This window comes from Gossypium raimondii, chromosome 7, assembly GCF_025698545.1.
Source record: "Gossypium raimondii isolate GPD5lz chromosome 7, ASM2569854v1, whole genome shotgun sequence".
Lineage (NCBI taxonomy): Eukaryota > Viridiplantae > Streptophyta > Magnoliopsida > Malvales > Malvaceae > Gossypium > Gossypium raimondii.
Genome location: NC_068571.1, coordinates 2,130,778 through 2,146,290, shown reverse-complemented (window position 1 = coordinate 2,146,290; position 15,513 = coordinate 2,130,778). Strand labels below are relative to the sequence as shown.

The 15,513-nt window shown below is 33.2% G+C and overlaps 3 protein-coding genes across 4 annotated transcripts; 2 read left to right on the top strand and 1 right to left on the bottom strand.

Annotated features, from left to right (window-relative positions):
• The first annotated feature begins 398 nt into the window (after window positions 1–398).
• Window positions 399–2,779, top strand: LOC105768420 (uncharacterized). Its single transcript, XM_012588336.2, has 6 exons — window positions 399–636; window positions 1,173–1,208; window positions 1,736–1,937; window positions 2,160–2,238; window positions 2,368–2,485; window positions 2,576–2,779. Exons 1-6 carry the CDS (start codon window positions 479–481, stop codon window positions 2,598–2,600), a joined length of 618 nt encoding a protein of 205 aa, XP_012443790.1. The 5' UTR covers window positions 399–478; the 3' UTR covers window positions 2,601–2,779.
• Window positions 2,780–8,631: 5,852 nt separating this feature from the next.
• Window positions 8,632–12,474, top strand: LOC105768438 (ferredoxin-thioredoxin reductase catalytic chain, chloroplastic). Of its 2 annotated transcripts, none has more exons than XM_052633546.1 (6): window positions 8,632–8,938; window positions 9,207–9,319; window positions 10,470–10,519; window positions 10,643–10,714; window positions 11,458–11,513; window positions 12,182–12,474. In XM_052633546.1, exons 1-5 carry the CDS (start codon window positions 8,842–8,844, stop codon window positions 11,489–11,491), a joined length of 366 nt encoding a protein of 121 aa, XP_052489506.1. In that variant the 5' UTR covers window positions 8,632–8,841; the 3' UTR covers window positions 11,492–11,513; window positions 12,182–12,474. The 2 variants fall into 2 exon arrangements, with proteins under 2 accessions (XP_052489506.1, XP_012443812.1); XM_012588358.2 differs by having other exon boundaries at window positions 8,637–8,938; window positions 11,453–11,513.
• A 269-nt stretch (window positions 12,475–12,743) lies between these two features.
• On the bottom strand, window positions 12,744–14,018 carry LOC105768430 (zinc finger AN1 domain-containing stress-associated protein 12). The gene is made up of 2 exons (XM_012588346.2): window positions 13,825–14,018; window positions 12,744–13,288 (listed from the first exon to the last, which is right to left on the bottom strand). Exons 1-2 carry the CDS (start codon window positions 13,927–13,929, stop codon window positions 12,830–12,832), a joined length of 564 nt encoding a protein of 187 aa, XP_012443800.1. The 5' UTR covers window positions 13,930–14,018; the 3' UTR covers window positions 12,744–12,829.
• Between the last annotated feature and the right edge of the window lie 1,495 nt (window positions 14,019–15,513).

Genomic DNA, 15,513 nt, shown 5'->3' with positions numbered 1-15,513 from the left:
TGGAATCACAATTTCAACGTGTATCCTTATCCTAAACAACTAAATTATTTTTAGAATTTCACCATAAATAAATAAAGATCGAAAAGCCAAAATCAATAGAGTTGGGGATGTTCATTGCCATACTGATCGTTGCCTTGTTGGGACCCTGAAATCTATCCCAACTGAATCCATTTTCAAGTGCCCAAATCTTCTATGATTCAATACATTATAATATTGTTCATATCAAAGAATACTTATTGTACATGTTGGGCAAAGTTGATGGCTTTGACAAAAGGTACAATTGTAAGAAGCCAAAAGATTGTTGTCATAGCATGTGCTTGCCTGCAGAGGATTAAAACACCCATTGCCCATCTTCAATCACTGCCTTTGCCCATACTCCTCTTTAAAGTCCAAAGCTTGGTATGTAATATACGGATACTGTCGATTCGAGTAAACTCGTATTCATCTTCTTACATACTGTTTGTCAGAAAAAAAAAACATGAAAACCAAAGTCTTTTACTGTTGTTTGGTCTTGTTTTTTCTGGGTTTTCAGGGTTATGTTGATGCAAGACTATTAGTAGAATCAAAACCGGATAGAGATGATACTGCTGCTTATGCTCGTTGGTTGGTCTCCCAGAATTCTTGGGGGATTTTAACGTAATTAATACCTCTTCTTCTTCTTCTTTTTCTCTCTTTTGACTCGTTATTACAAAACAATCAATAGCTGTTCTGATTCTTGTTTTGGGATTGTTATTTGGATTCTGTGTTTTGTTTTCTTGTTCTTTAATTGTTTGATTAAATGACTCAATTGACTGTTATTGTTAAATTCTGAGTTTCAATTGTTAAAAGATGACGCTTTGACTTCCTTCATTTTTGTTGTTCCATTGATAATATTTGTTGTTTGACAGCTTTCTTGTTTAATTCAATTACGAAATTGAGCAAATTAGTCCCTAAAAAAATAGGTGCAATTTAATCCCGTCAATTTTGAGAAAATCATGTAAAATTGATGGAAAACATTACTGTTGATTAATTCTCCTTGGTTGCTGGCTTTCGAAATTGCCAAGATTAAATTGCTCTATTTTTTTTTTGAGAGGATCAATTTGTTCAATTTCAAAATCTAGAGGGACTGGAGGGGTCCTTTTACCTTTATTATTATTGCTATTAGCTGAGCTTATTGTCATTTAATTTTGCAGTACATTATCAATTGAGTTGGAAGGGTCACCATTTGGGTAAGTTTCTCACTCTCTTGCACACACACACATATGTATACATGTATATATATACTTATTGGTAATGAATTGAAGATAGTTCTCATGTTTAAGCTCGATGCATTTTGTTCCCGTCTTTGGCTTATGCTTGTATTTGGTATCTTTGGTGGTAACCTATGTTATTTGGACTCGATGAGTGTCGGATATAGGTGTATATCCACAGTTTTACATATATTTGGAGGATTATACTCTCATTACTTGTGTCAAATATATGGTGGACATAGGTACTTTAGGGAAAAAGTCGAGTTTGATGATATCCGATTACATTTTTCAGAATATTAGGAGCTTTCATATACAATTCACCAGCACGGCATCATTGAGAAAGCATAAGAATGCTTTAAATCCGGAATTAGGACATGTATGTATAGTTATTTACCTGTATGTCATCGCTCGCAACTATACAGTAGGTTCCCTGTTTTTTGTAATAAACATACAGTATTTGAATCTACTTGTATGAACATGTCAAGAGCTTTTAACATTTGCTGCAGGAATGTCGTTTCGTTTAGTGATGGGGTACCTGGAAAAGGTACTGGTGTCCCATATTTCTATTTGACAACCCTTGATCCAACAGCAAGAAATGCATTAAAAGACCATCGGTCCTCACTTGCAATCAGTGAGTATCCGCTTGGAACTTGCAGCAATGCCGACCCAGAAAGCCCTGTGTGTGCAAAAATCACACTCACGGGAAGGGTATGTTGCTAAATCCAGCTTTGTTTTATCTCGATTGAGCTTATTTTGCTGCATATAGTATGTGGATATAAATAAACTCCCAAGTCTTTTCTATAAAGATGATAACTTGTACCCTTTTTACTACTCGAACTGTTAGAAGGAAAAAGAAAGAGTGTAAAGAAGAACGAAATGACCTTTTTAATGATTGTTAAGCTAATTTAATTGTGTCTTGTCTTGTTTTAGTTGGTCCTACTTGAAGCAAACTCCAAAGAAGCAGAGTTCGCTCGAACTGCGCTGTTCACAAAGCATCCTGAAATGAAGGGTAATTCTTAACCCAAATATCCATATCCACCAATATCCATATATCAATAAGTGGATTTGACCCTCTAAATACATGGAAAAACTTGGTAATATTCTACTGATCAAAGTTTGCATTGTTTGGACCATACAGGGTGGCCTAAAGGTCACGATTTCCAGGTATTCAAATTGGAAATTGAAGACATTTTTATGATTAACTGGTTTGGCGGCCCTAAACCGCTCACAGTTGATCAATACCTCAAATACAAAATGTGAGTATCAAAGCTGTATAACGTGTTTGCTTTTATGATTGTATGCTAATTAATTCTTGGCTGGTTGATTTGGATTTTTGCTATCTACAGGAACATATTTGCCCTCGATAAGTGAAAAAAGTGAAATACAATGCTGAACTCCATTCTTGTACATGATTATATTGCAAGTAAATGTAAACTGTGTTTAATGAAAACTTGTAAATAAATTGAACTATTGTTTATGGTTCGTGCTATTGAAGTAAGAAATAATCCGAAGCAAAAAAGAAAAAAGGTTATTTGATTATTGTTTTGAAATCTTTGAAAGTAAATGATGAAGTTGTATGTTCTTTAGAATCAATAGGTTGCAGTTTTCTATGTTTACCTCTAAATCTTTATGGCAAATGTGTAACAGGTGAGAGTTCACCTTCTAGTGTTTGAAAGTAAAGTTTGAGCTACTGCTTGAAATCTATGTTATCGACTTACCGAGACTCCGGTTTGAGTATCGTATCCTCATATGCATGTTGTCGGATATAGGTGTTGGATACTTAGGACAGTGTTGTTGGATATAGGTGTTGATACTTGCGACAGATTTTTATCTGAAGTCTATATGTACTGTTTATGTATGAGTTTTAGAGAGCACAAACCTAGTCATTAGAAGAACGTATTTGAGTGCTATTTATGTTTAATCAAACTATTTTATCAATTTGTGCTAAACTTTGAATAGAGAAAGTCTTACAGAGTTTTATCTTTATAATTGTATGGAAGTAAGGCTGGAACGAGTATGAATGAGGTTAAGCTTAAATCATCTCTAATATTGTTGATATTATAATGAAATACTTTTTGAGTGAGGCTATATATATAATTAAGATTAAAATTACATGTAATTAAATTTTGACTCTATGTTTAATAATTACATAATTATTTAGTTGTTAAGTCAATTCACTAGAAGTATCATGACTGAATTTTTTCATTATATGTCATTACAAAAGTTACTTTTTTCAAGCTTTAATCCAATGAATTTGTCATATGTGTTTCTCTCATAGGATATCCATGATATTTTTAGGTTAAATTTTTTAATTTAATTTAATTCATTTTATCTTATGGTCACAGTGTATCTTTCGTTATGAAAGTGATCATTACTCAAATCAATAATGATAAAATCATTTATACCAAACAAATGACTTATGGTCATGAAACATTTTAGTAATTTTTTTTTTGATTAAGTTTAATTTCTTTGTTTAGTGTTTTATCTCTAAGATCAGAGATAAAACACTCCCATGGAAGTGAATTGATCTAACACGAAAGGTCATGATATAAAAAAAAAAGAGAATGTGGCGACCTCATCCCTTGACTTCCCTGAGAGTCAAGGAATCCATAAGAGAGTCATAACACAGGCAAAAGAGTGTTGCAACTTTGAAGATTAACTTAAAAGATTAATTGCAAAGCATTAAAAGAATGTCACGACACCAACTTGTAAAGGGTCTGAGAGAACTTTATCTATTGATTTGAATATTGCAAAACCAAATTTTATCGATTTCGATCGATTGAGCTCGTCAATTTTTTTTATTTTAAAAAGTATATGGTATTTTAAGCATTTTCACTAATTTAGATATAAAAAATTTATTTTATATTATATAATATTAAAATTAATTATAAGTTAAAAATTAAATTCGATTTGCTTCAGATTACAGCTTATGAAATGCAAATTAAACCAAACCAAAAATATTCAAATAATAATGAAACCAGAATTGAATTAAAATAAATAAAATTATATCATTATTTAAAAGTATATATGAATCCCTTCAAATAAAAAGAGTATTTATCAATTTTTTGTTATATTAATTTTCTTTTGGATGGAATATATAGAAATAGAATTACATCAACTTGAATTGAATAAAAGCATCATTAATCTAATCTTATTGAAAGAGCTCTAGGACTTCAATGGGGGCACTATCATAAACATGAAGACTTGATTTCTCTGCTAGACTCAGTTTCGCCAAACAATCAACAATTTTGTTGAAATCTCTAGGGACATATCTGATACACCATTGCCCTTCAGTTTCCATAAGTCTTCGAACTCTCCTGAGCACAATAATACCATAATTTGTCATCAATTTTTTTTGTAAGGCATTGGCAACCTCTAGATTATCTGTTTGAATCGTGGTCCTTTTAAAACCTTTGTTGAGCATCACGAGTAAACCATCCAAGATTCCCCATAATTCCTCTTTAAAGACTAAACATTGTCCCAAGAAATGATTAAACCTCAAGATCCAATTCCCATGTTGATCACGTAGAACACCCCCAATAGAAGCACTTTCATCACCATTAACAATTGCACCATCAGCGAACAAATTAACCCACGTATTGGCCATGGGTGCCTAAGAATCAAAATATTGAGGGGAATGTTGGTTACTTTTGTGTCTAAGATCAAATTGTTGCGCCCAACTAATGGAAACCTTAACAGTCTCAATAGTCGTCCAAGTGATGTCTTAAAAGATGAAGAGGGTTCTTGTTTTTCCAAATACGCCATGCAATTAGGCCAAAGAGACAAGACCATGTTACCCCTCGTTCAGACAGTCACACACGAGAGCTAAGATTAAAAGTCAACCAATCCTATAAGGATCCAGAGAAGAAATAGTGTTGCCTATCGAAAGGAATGACATGTAACCAAACTTCCTTCGTAGCTGAGCAATCTCAAAGTACATGAAGAGTATCCTCAATTTCACAACCGCAAACAGGTCAAGAGCTATTATGACCAATTCCCCGCCTAGAACACTCTGAATTAGTCAGGAGCCTTTGCTTAGAAGCTAGCCAAAGGAAAATTTTTACTCCTTGCAACCTTTGATACTTCCAACTATTCTTCCAGAAGACATCCTTAGCATTCCAAGAATTCTCCTCAAGAGACCAAAAGGCCTTACGAACCAAAAAGGATTCAGAAGCCGTGGGTGTCCAAATAATTTTGTCCTACCCTGAAGAGGGATGGGGAGGAGGGATACTAACTATCTGCTTAATCACTTCCTCAAGCAACCAGACGCGAAACAGATCGAGGTTCCAACTACCATCTAACATAACCATATTACTAAGAATGCAATCCAAGTCAAGGTTGGCATGAGAAGGGCCTACAGACGGGACCCAATAATCTTTCTAGCAGCGAATGCTTTCCCCATTACCTATTGGCCAAGCTAAGTTCTCGCAGAATAAGGGTCATACCTTAGACAAAGACTTCCAAAGATGCGAATTGTGGCATTTAGAGATGGATTCAGGAAGTTGATCTCTCATGTCATACTTTGCTTGAAGAACTCGAACCCATAAAGCACACTCCTTAGTCACTAAATTAAATCCAATCTTCATGAGAAATGAGTTATTTTGGTCTCGTCAATGATGAAACCCAAGACCACCATGAGATCATGATTGACAAATTGAGCCATATTAATTTCTAATGCAAATGTGTTGCATGATTTCAAGCATTTAATTCTTATTTAATTTTTAATTAATTTTAAATAACTTATTTTTAATTATTGTTACCTATCATTGATAATGATAGTTTTTTCATTATTTAAATAATATAAAATTTTAGAAATACATAAAAAGGTAAACTATAATATTAATGCAACAATTTTAATAATAGTTCATGAAAGTTACGAAAATTATTTACAATTAAAAAAACGATTTTAAGAGTGATTATTTCACAGAGAGGCCGGGATGATAGCATCTGAATCGACTGATGCGCGCAGCGGTGGTGTTGGAGGCCAAATAAAGAAAAGAAAGAAGAGAAACAAGAAATTGTGGGTTAAGGACCTCCAATTTTGAGTGTGATTTTTTGTATTTTTTTTCCTTCTCATGCAAATTAACTCCTTATTTATAATACCTTAAAAAATCTCCCTAATTATAATTAATCTAACTTAATGATTTAACCAATCTACAACATAAAAATTGAAAAAAAGAAGCTATTGATATAAAATTAATCTAAATTATTTTAATAAAATAATACCAATTCATCTAACTCCTAATTAAGTAAAAATAGTATTAATAAAATCCATAAGTATTCTAGTATAATTTCTTTTTCCCTTCAGATTTCTGCTCTGGTTTAACTTCATTTGACTTCTATTCACTTTAACAACAACCCTTTTGAACCATGGGAGATCCCATTGAGCTTAAAGGAAGCATCTTCTTGAGAACTTTCTCAGGCAACAATGCCAATATCAAGGGCAAATTCCCAGATTTTTTACCCTATAACTTTCCCATCTTTGACTGAACTTCATTTGGATTTAAACCATCTTACAAGGAGAATTGCCTACTGAGTTTTCTAGTTCAATGATTCAATTTTTATGGGTAAATGGGCACACTTGAAGTGATTCAAAACATTTCTTCTTTGACATAGGTATGGTTACATGACAACAAATTTTCAGATCCTTTACGTGTTCTTTTGGATTTCTTCACTGACATGCAAGTTTTTGGAATTTTTTTTTGAGTTTTTATTTTTGTCTAAAATAAAGTTGGTTTCGACCATACGCATTTTATGATATTCGAGTCAACGTATGACATTTATTCAAATTGAAGTATATAATTGTAAATTTTATTATGTATGGAATTTTATTTTATAAATTATTGCACAATTATAATAAGTTTTTAAAAAATAAGCAACTAACCTCGGCTTTCGAGCGTTAATCTAACAATAGTCGGATATCTTTGAGCTGCTCGAGTAGTCCCACGTAACTCGACCTATGGTTCCACCTCTACAAGCAATATGTTAATTTAAACATATAATAAATAAACAACATATTTATTAAAAAATGACTTTTACCTTGTTATCAATGGAAATATATATGGGTCGTTTAGGACGTAAAAATGGTAGTCGCTACCAGACCCATGACTGCAGTAAGAGTAGACAACCATTGATTGATATATTATCCAATTTCGTCGCTCGACACAACTCTCGGTACAATGTTGCCAACACGGTTGATCCCCAACTCATTCGTCCGCATTTTTGAAGTGGACTAGGTGTAGTAGCCACCTTATGTGTACCAAATTTCGAGATTTATTGGGCATTAGAATGCCCCTAATTAATCTCCAGATGAATGTCTGAACGTATTATTCTTTAACGACGTCAGGTGCATACAGAGGAAGATCTTTAAAATTGGTTTTCAACCACTTCATATCTATCTGACCACCTTGAAACTTGTTAGGCATCTTCTCCAAAGATGTCTCGCAAAGGTCCTCTTTACCAAGAACGACCGTTAACCTCATGACGATTGGCCCATCAACCGGTAAACCAAATTGTAAAGTTACATCCTCGAGTGTAATTGTACACTTGTCACATGGAAGATGGAAAGTGTGTCTCAGGCCTCCATCTTTCCACCAACGCGTTGATGAGTGTAGGATCGAGTTTGCAGCCCCCGAGCATACGAGACGCATGCAAGAATCCTGCGTCTTGCAAGTAACCATAAATTTCAGTAGTTTGGCTCTTTGATAAGTTATGTATGAACCCCTTCAAAACAAGATTATCTTATTATTTATATCGACAAAAAAAATTATTTAAAATATTTTCAAAAATAAAATACTTTAAAGTTAATTGAAAATAATGAAATTTAAAATTCCCTCTTATCATTATCGCTTGAGCTGCAGAAATGTGTTTGTCGTCGAAACGAATTAGAGAGTTTGTTATTCATGATAATTTAATAAAAAGAATAATATATTAAATAATTAAATAAACTATAATATTTTAAAACAAATATATCGAAAATTTTAGAACAAAACTTGAGAAAGATGAGAGAGTTACTTTAGAAAGAATTGAGAAAGTTAGATTTGAGGAAAAATAATGAAAATTGGCCTAGTATTTATAGGAAAAAAATTACCGTTAGGCCCTTCAAAAATTTTACTGTAGTCAACGTTCAAAAAAAAATAACAATTAGTAAAAAACGCATCCAATTGAGCATGCTTTCTTGACAATTGTACCGAAAGTACGCCCAATTAAACGCGCTTTGACACTACCTTTTCAAAATCGACTTATTTTCACTAATTAAAAAAAAGCCTAAAATGCCAAATAAAAAAATTGACATATATGTGTACTAAATAATTTTTCTTAATATTATATATTGGTGGATTTTCTTTGTATTATATGTGCAAAAGTTACAGTAATTTGATGGCATTGAATAAAAAAGAAAAACCATTAATTTGATGGCACATAATTTGACAACGAGTGCTAGACAGGCAACAAAAGATCAAATAATTCTCTGTTTCGATTGAAACAGAGAACTGAAGAAGAACCAATGGAAATTTAATATAAAAAATCTGACATTTTATAAAACAACAATAAAGATAAAAGGAAAAAACGGGTGGTGATTTGAGTTTGATTTGCAGTTAGCCAAAGCAAAGCGATGACACTTCAAGCAACTTCCTGCAACTTTGGAGCCATTTCATCTCTGCTTCGTCCTCCTAAAATTTCCCGTCATCGTTTCGTGATCAGAGCTGAAGGTAAAAACCATTTTTTTTTCATTTTATAGAATACCAAGTTTCGTGTCTTCATTTTTATCTTGAATTTTATGGATTCGAGTTGCGTTTTTGGCTTTTTCGTCCTGGGGTTTGAAAATTATGTGATTATGTGGATTAAAGTTGCTTCCTTTTTGTTCTTATAGCTTGAATTTTACGCTGTTTTTCGTGAATTTGATATAATTCGTTGGGTTTCGATGTTATCGATTTCATGAGTTTTTTGTCTCTTGTTTTTGATGAATTTCTATTTCAGTGGAACCGTCAGAGAAATCTGTGGAAATCATGAGGAAATTCTCAGAACAATATGCACGTCGCTCAGGAACCTATTTCTGTATGGATAAGGGAGTTACTTCTGTTGTAATCAAGGTATTCCTCCGATTCTTCATTTCTATCCAAGTATCCGTATTCAAAACCCGCTGCATATCCGGATATGACTTGGGGGTGTAAATCAAACCCCCGAGAGAGGGCCGGAGGGTCTTGATACAAAGTCGCTTGGTAGCCTCCGTGCTGTCTAGTAATCGAGGTCCAAACTTCCTTGCGGACTACATTCTACAGGTTACGCTTGGTCTAGTGCCGAACCAAGTACATACCCGACAATTCAAGTAACATGGGGCTTTAGGATCTGCTTATAGTTTGGTTTGAATTTCAGTTTCTGAAAACCTTCACATATGAGTCCTTATCCAGTTTTCTTCCCACCTAAATAAGATATTCAAAGGACTGAAATGCAGAAGGGTAAGCCCTTTAGTATTTCTGCTGATATGGAAGCTCTAAATGCTTCACAATCTTAGCGCTCGATGTATTGTTAAAGTGAATTTGGCTTTCATAGTTGAGTTCAGGCCTATGTGAAGTTTCATACTATTAAGATCTATCCAGGAATTTTGAAAATGGTACTTGTGAACGGGGTTAAACTTGTATTAGATAGTAATAGACACAAAAGTAACGAGGGAAATCAAATCGGTCTTGTTCGAGCAAAGAAAAGTTGTTATAGTTTTTATTTATATTACCTGTTATGGCTTCATTCAAGTAAGGTCTTGGGAAGGGTAATTTGAAAAAAGTCCTGCATTCTTTAGTATTTTGTCCTAGAACTTTCCTAGTAGAAAGCTTATGCGGAGTTGGTGAACCTAGGTTGTAATTGAAGGAATTGAGTACCAACTTCTAATTTTAAATTGGTGATGAAATCTTCAGTTCAACAACATTTTTCGTTCTGTTGGAGAATTTAGAGCTGCACATTTTTAGTAGTTGTTGTACTCAAGAAGTTATGTTAAAAAACTTTTAGTTGTTTGCATGCAAACTGCAAACAATGGATGGAAGGATCAAGACCTGTTCATTCATAAATGATAAGATAGATTGGAAAACAAATATATTGCGATACTCGATTTTTCCAACTTTCTGTGCCTTGGTTGAGTTTTATCAAGTGTGATGTTGGTTCACTCATCTGTTCAAAATATGAATATATTATACACAGGATAAAAAAATTGAAAGGGGAATAAAAATCTCATTTTGGATATTTGAACAGGGATTGGCGGAGCATAAAGATTCGTTGGGTGCGCCACTTTGCCCTTGTAGGTAAGTGTTTTCACTATGATCACTAACTTTTGTTTGGAACTATTACTCCTATTATACTCACTTATTTTGATATTTATAGCTATATCAGATTTAACAACCATTTAAAAATCCTATATATTACAGGCATTATGATGACAAAGCTGCCGAGGTCAGTCAGGGATTTTGGAATTGTCCATGCGTTCCTATGAGAGAGAGGTAAATATTGCTGCAATAAATTTGATGTATATTCCTTGTATTACATGGTGCACCTGCAAGTGTTGTAAGTAGAAACGTCTTTCGTTTCATCCTAGAAAAGCACACATAAATTGCCTATCTAAAACGAGTTGTCCAGGTATGGTGTAAACACTTTCAAGCCTTAAAAATAACGGCTGCATTGTCATGCTGATTATGGATAAACACTTTCAGCCTTATAAATAATGGAAACTTCTGAACTGAGATCACTGTCCTGAAGAACTAGCTAGTAATTTTTGAACTCATCATATGATATCAAATTAACATGCAAGGATATCTCCGAATTACATCTACTGTATGAATAATTGAACAAAAAACTTGCTGCAAAGTAAAGCATATGTATCTTAGAGTTGATAATGTCGTTAGATGATAAGATTCCCTGTCGTGTTGTCTTTAATGTCACGACAAAGGGTGTGTAACAGTGTTTGGCTTGGAGTTCCAATTCATGTTTGCACACCGACATTTCCTGCATTCGTAGTTGTACAATGAAAAATTCAAGCTATTTTATGGGTTGAAACTTTAAAGTTACGGTTTCCTTATATCTAGGATAACAGTTAAAACATGTCTTTGTTCAAGGCTGTTGCCTTATACGGTTAAAAAGCTGGCTGATTAAGTTTAGCTCGAGAAACACTGATGCAGGTATTATGTTTATCTTTTCAATCTAATCTGAGTTCTTATTCACTTTCTACAACTATTTGGTAGGAAAGAATGTCACTGCATGCTCTTTCTCACTCCGGATAACGACTTTGCTGGCCAAGATCAGGTTTATATTTGGGCTACTAAGTCTTTTTTATCTGTACTTACAAGCCGGACTTAGATATGAGTGTTATGTGTTCAAGAAGTTTTTCCATGTATTTGGAGGGCCAGTCCTCATATTCAAGTCCAGATATACTTCATACACAGATGTCAAATGTATATACTTGAAGAAAAATGAAGAGTTGGAGCAACATAGCTTACGAGCAGGTAAAAGTACCATGGAGGCCTCTTACTAAGAGCCGGATTGCATTATACCCCCCTGTACTCAAAAAATTGGCAAATTAATCCCATACATTAGATTAAAAAGCAAATTGGTCCTTCTGTTAAAAGTTTTATCTATTTTTGCTATTAAAAACTGGTCCCTGTACGTCAGTATGAGGTACATGTGGCACACCACATGTCACTATCTAGTTATTCCGTCAAGTATGATAGTTTTTAACAGTACAAATGGATGAAATTTTTAATAAAGAAGAACAATTTGCTCTTTAATCTAATATAAAGGGATTAGTTTGTCCATTTTGTGAGTAGAGGAGACAACATGCAATCCGATTCCTAATACAGAGCCCTCTATGGTACTTTTACCCTTACTAGTATCATATATATATATATATATATCAGAAGTTTTCTTGTGGTGTTTGCTCTAACAACATGCAAATTTTTCTTCTTTGTGTGCAGACCATAACATTGGAAGAAATCAAGGAAACAACAGCAAACATGTAACACTTGACGGTTTCAAATTTTGTTTCTTAAACGGTCATAACTTGTTTTTTGGCCCTCGAAAAAAGAAAAACAGAACAGAGGTCGAATTTTATATGTATATTTGTATGTCAACAGGGGGATAAATTCTTTTTTTTTTTGTTGCACCTCCTATAATATGCTATTATAGTTATTAGCTATTTGTATCAACCTTCTAATTGCTGCCATTGATTTTGGAATTCTTTGGGCTATAAAACTTGTGAGTTGTACAATGCAATTGTTGAGATACGGTAAATAGTGCCATGAAGACACCTAATCTCTCTACTCAAAAATGGATAAATTAATCCTGTACGTTAGATCATCCATTGTACGATTAAAAATTAGCTAGGGAGATGGAATAATCGGATAGTAATACATGATATGTTCCATGTACCTCATAACAATAGAAAGGGATGAATTTTTAAATGAAATGACAAATTTACTCTTTAATTTAATAAAAAAGATTGATTTACTCATTTTTTTAATTAGAGAAGATAAAATATAATCCAACTCTTCGTAAATATTGAATTCTTATAGAGGATTCAAAGAGTTAGCATTTACAATAGTGTCTCATAAACCATAAAAGTCCTAATAGGCCTTTAAAAATGGAGTAGTCGATGATGAAGGTCGCCCACTCTTGCCGCAATCTTTCCCATTCCTTAAACCAAAAGCCACCAAGAACTTCTCGTTCCAGCTTCCTCCAGCGGCTGCCGCTGGAGTGGTGGAGGAAGAAGCCTGTTTGCAAGCATGATCAGCTGGAAACCGGTGTTTCAAACAAACCTCCAATCGACATGTCTTGCAAATGGTTCTATTAGAGAATGTCAACGTTTCTTTACATCTTTTAACGGGGCAAGTTGGTTTCTTCTTCTTCCTTGGATCACAATTCCCAGACTTCTCATGTTTCTCCAATATCATCTTCTCTTGATCTTCTTTGCCCGTTATTTCGATCGACATAGAACAGATTTCACAAATAATCACCTTCCTACTGTTATGTTCCGGTTCCGGACATTCATGAGACTTACACGATCTATGTTCCACACAAAACACCTACATAGGTTGTACAAAAAGTTATACCAACAAAAGTCAACAGAAAAAAATATAAAAACCGATCCTTATCCTAACACAATAATATCTTAAAGACTGACATTCAATAAATTTTGAATCCAAATCTCTTATCTATGAAAAGAAAATATTAGAAAAAGCATAACCCTATTTTCCTAATCCAAACTAAATTGATTCATGAAGTCCTATACTTTTAAGAGTTGATATTCAACAGATTTTGAATCCAAACTTGTTACCTACTAAATGAAAACATTAGAAAAATATAAACCCTGTTTTCCTATTTCATAATATCTTTCATAGTGTCATATCTTTTTAAGAGTTGACCCAAACCTATTATCTACGAAAAGAAAACACTAAAAAAAGCATAAGCCTATGTTCTTAACAAAATTGATTCATAAAGTCGTATCCTTTAAGAGTTGATATTCAACAGATTTTGAATCTAAACCCATAATCAAAATTGAATTGTTTTAAACTTCATACAAATCGAATTACGAATGATAATATGAGAGAAGAGAATGTACCTTATGACAAGCTTGGCATTTGAAAGGAAGAAAATCTAATTGATAACAACCTGAAAATTGACAATGTTTACCCAAATCAGGAAAAGCCTCGGTTCCTCCGGCCATGATGATGTTTCTTTTTTATTCAGTGAGATACCGGAGGAGGGGGATGACTTCCTTGTTATATAGAAAGGGTGTCTTGGGGGCTAAGCCAAGTCGTGTATTGAATACGAATGAATTCCGTGTTGAAATCGGCCTTTATAATTTTGGGTAGGGGAGAGATACGGTGACCGCTGGATTGTGGGGTTAAAGCTCTCCAATTATAAGACGCCACGTATTGTTTAAGAAGAACGCGTCGCCTATGATTTCGTAATCACTTCAATACTTGAGTTCAGGCCCATTGGGAAGTTATTTGGGAGCCCATTTCAGCCCAAAATTATTTTATATATAATTTTCAGAATCGAATCGGATCGATTGGATCAGAAATCGAGCGAAATGTCGATCCAAAATAATAAAAAAATTGAATCAAAATAATTTTTAAGTGTACTTTTAATATAGTTATGAATATAATGACTACAATTTAAAAATATAAAAGATTATTTCAAAATAAATACTAACTCATTTACAAAATTAAATAAATTCAAAAATATCACAGTTGATTTGGGCCGAATATGGTAGGCCTTAGAGTAGTTCATCTTAACATATTAAAAAAATTATTTATTTTACTTTCTCTTTTTATCTCTAAGTCGTTTACTTCTTATATTTTGTTTTGCTCAGTGGAGATGTCAGCTTTTGAGTCGGCTATTACCCGCCTTTTTCCTCTCCCATCAATTATATCTTTCTTTCTTCTTTTCATTCATTACAAATATATTCTTTCTTTTCAGTTTGCAGATCTATTTTATGAGTATCTTTGTTGTCTTCACAAGTTGTGATAGACAAATGACGGTGTCTGTCATTAGCTAAAACTCTACCGGCCACCAGTAGTTTTTTTCTTGGAAAGTGGGTGGCCCTTCGTCAACTTCTTAATCTGTTTATATTTTGAAAGTATTTTAGAATAATAAATTATTTCACATGTCGATTTGGACCCATATTGTCTTAATTTTTATATGTTTTTTTTGTTTGTTTTTCCATTGTTTAATAAGTCTTTAGTTTTAGAAGTTTTTGTCTGCTTTTGTAGTATGTTTTTTAGTCTTACTTATACATGTAATATTAGTTTTACAAGTGATTTCAGGGATGATTTTGCTATCGCCCTCTCTAGTTTAGTGAATGCTCGATTCTTTTATCGATTTTTGCTTGCTGTTTTGGACCATCCGGGGCTAATTTCTTTATCGTATTAAGTGTTTGCAATCACTCCAGATATGTCGTGTTTAAGTTGTAACAAATCCAATTGTCAACGTGTCATAATGTTTTATTGATGTTAAGGCTAAAGCCTTTATTGTGTTAATGAAACTTATCATTCATCATTTACGACGAGTGTTTGCTATTTTTTTTTTGAATTGTATAATTTCATTCATTAAATGAATTAATGAATCTACCTTAGAAAAAGTTTTTATTTTGATCAATGAAAATTTAAAAATAGTATATGTTTTAAATGATATTGAATGAATATGTTTTAAATTATTATTAAAAGATATCTTGTTTATTTTATTTGGGAAAAGTATTCAAACCCCAAAAGTTTGATAAAAAAATTCACCTACTTTTATGGATTGA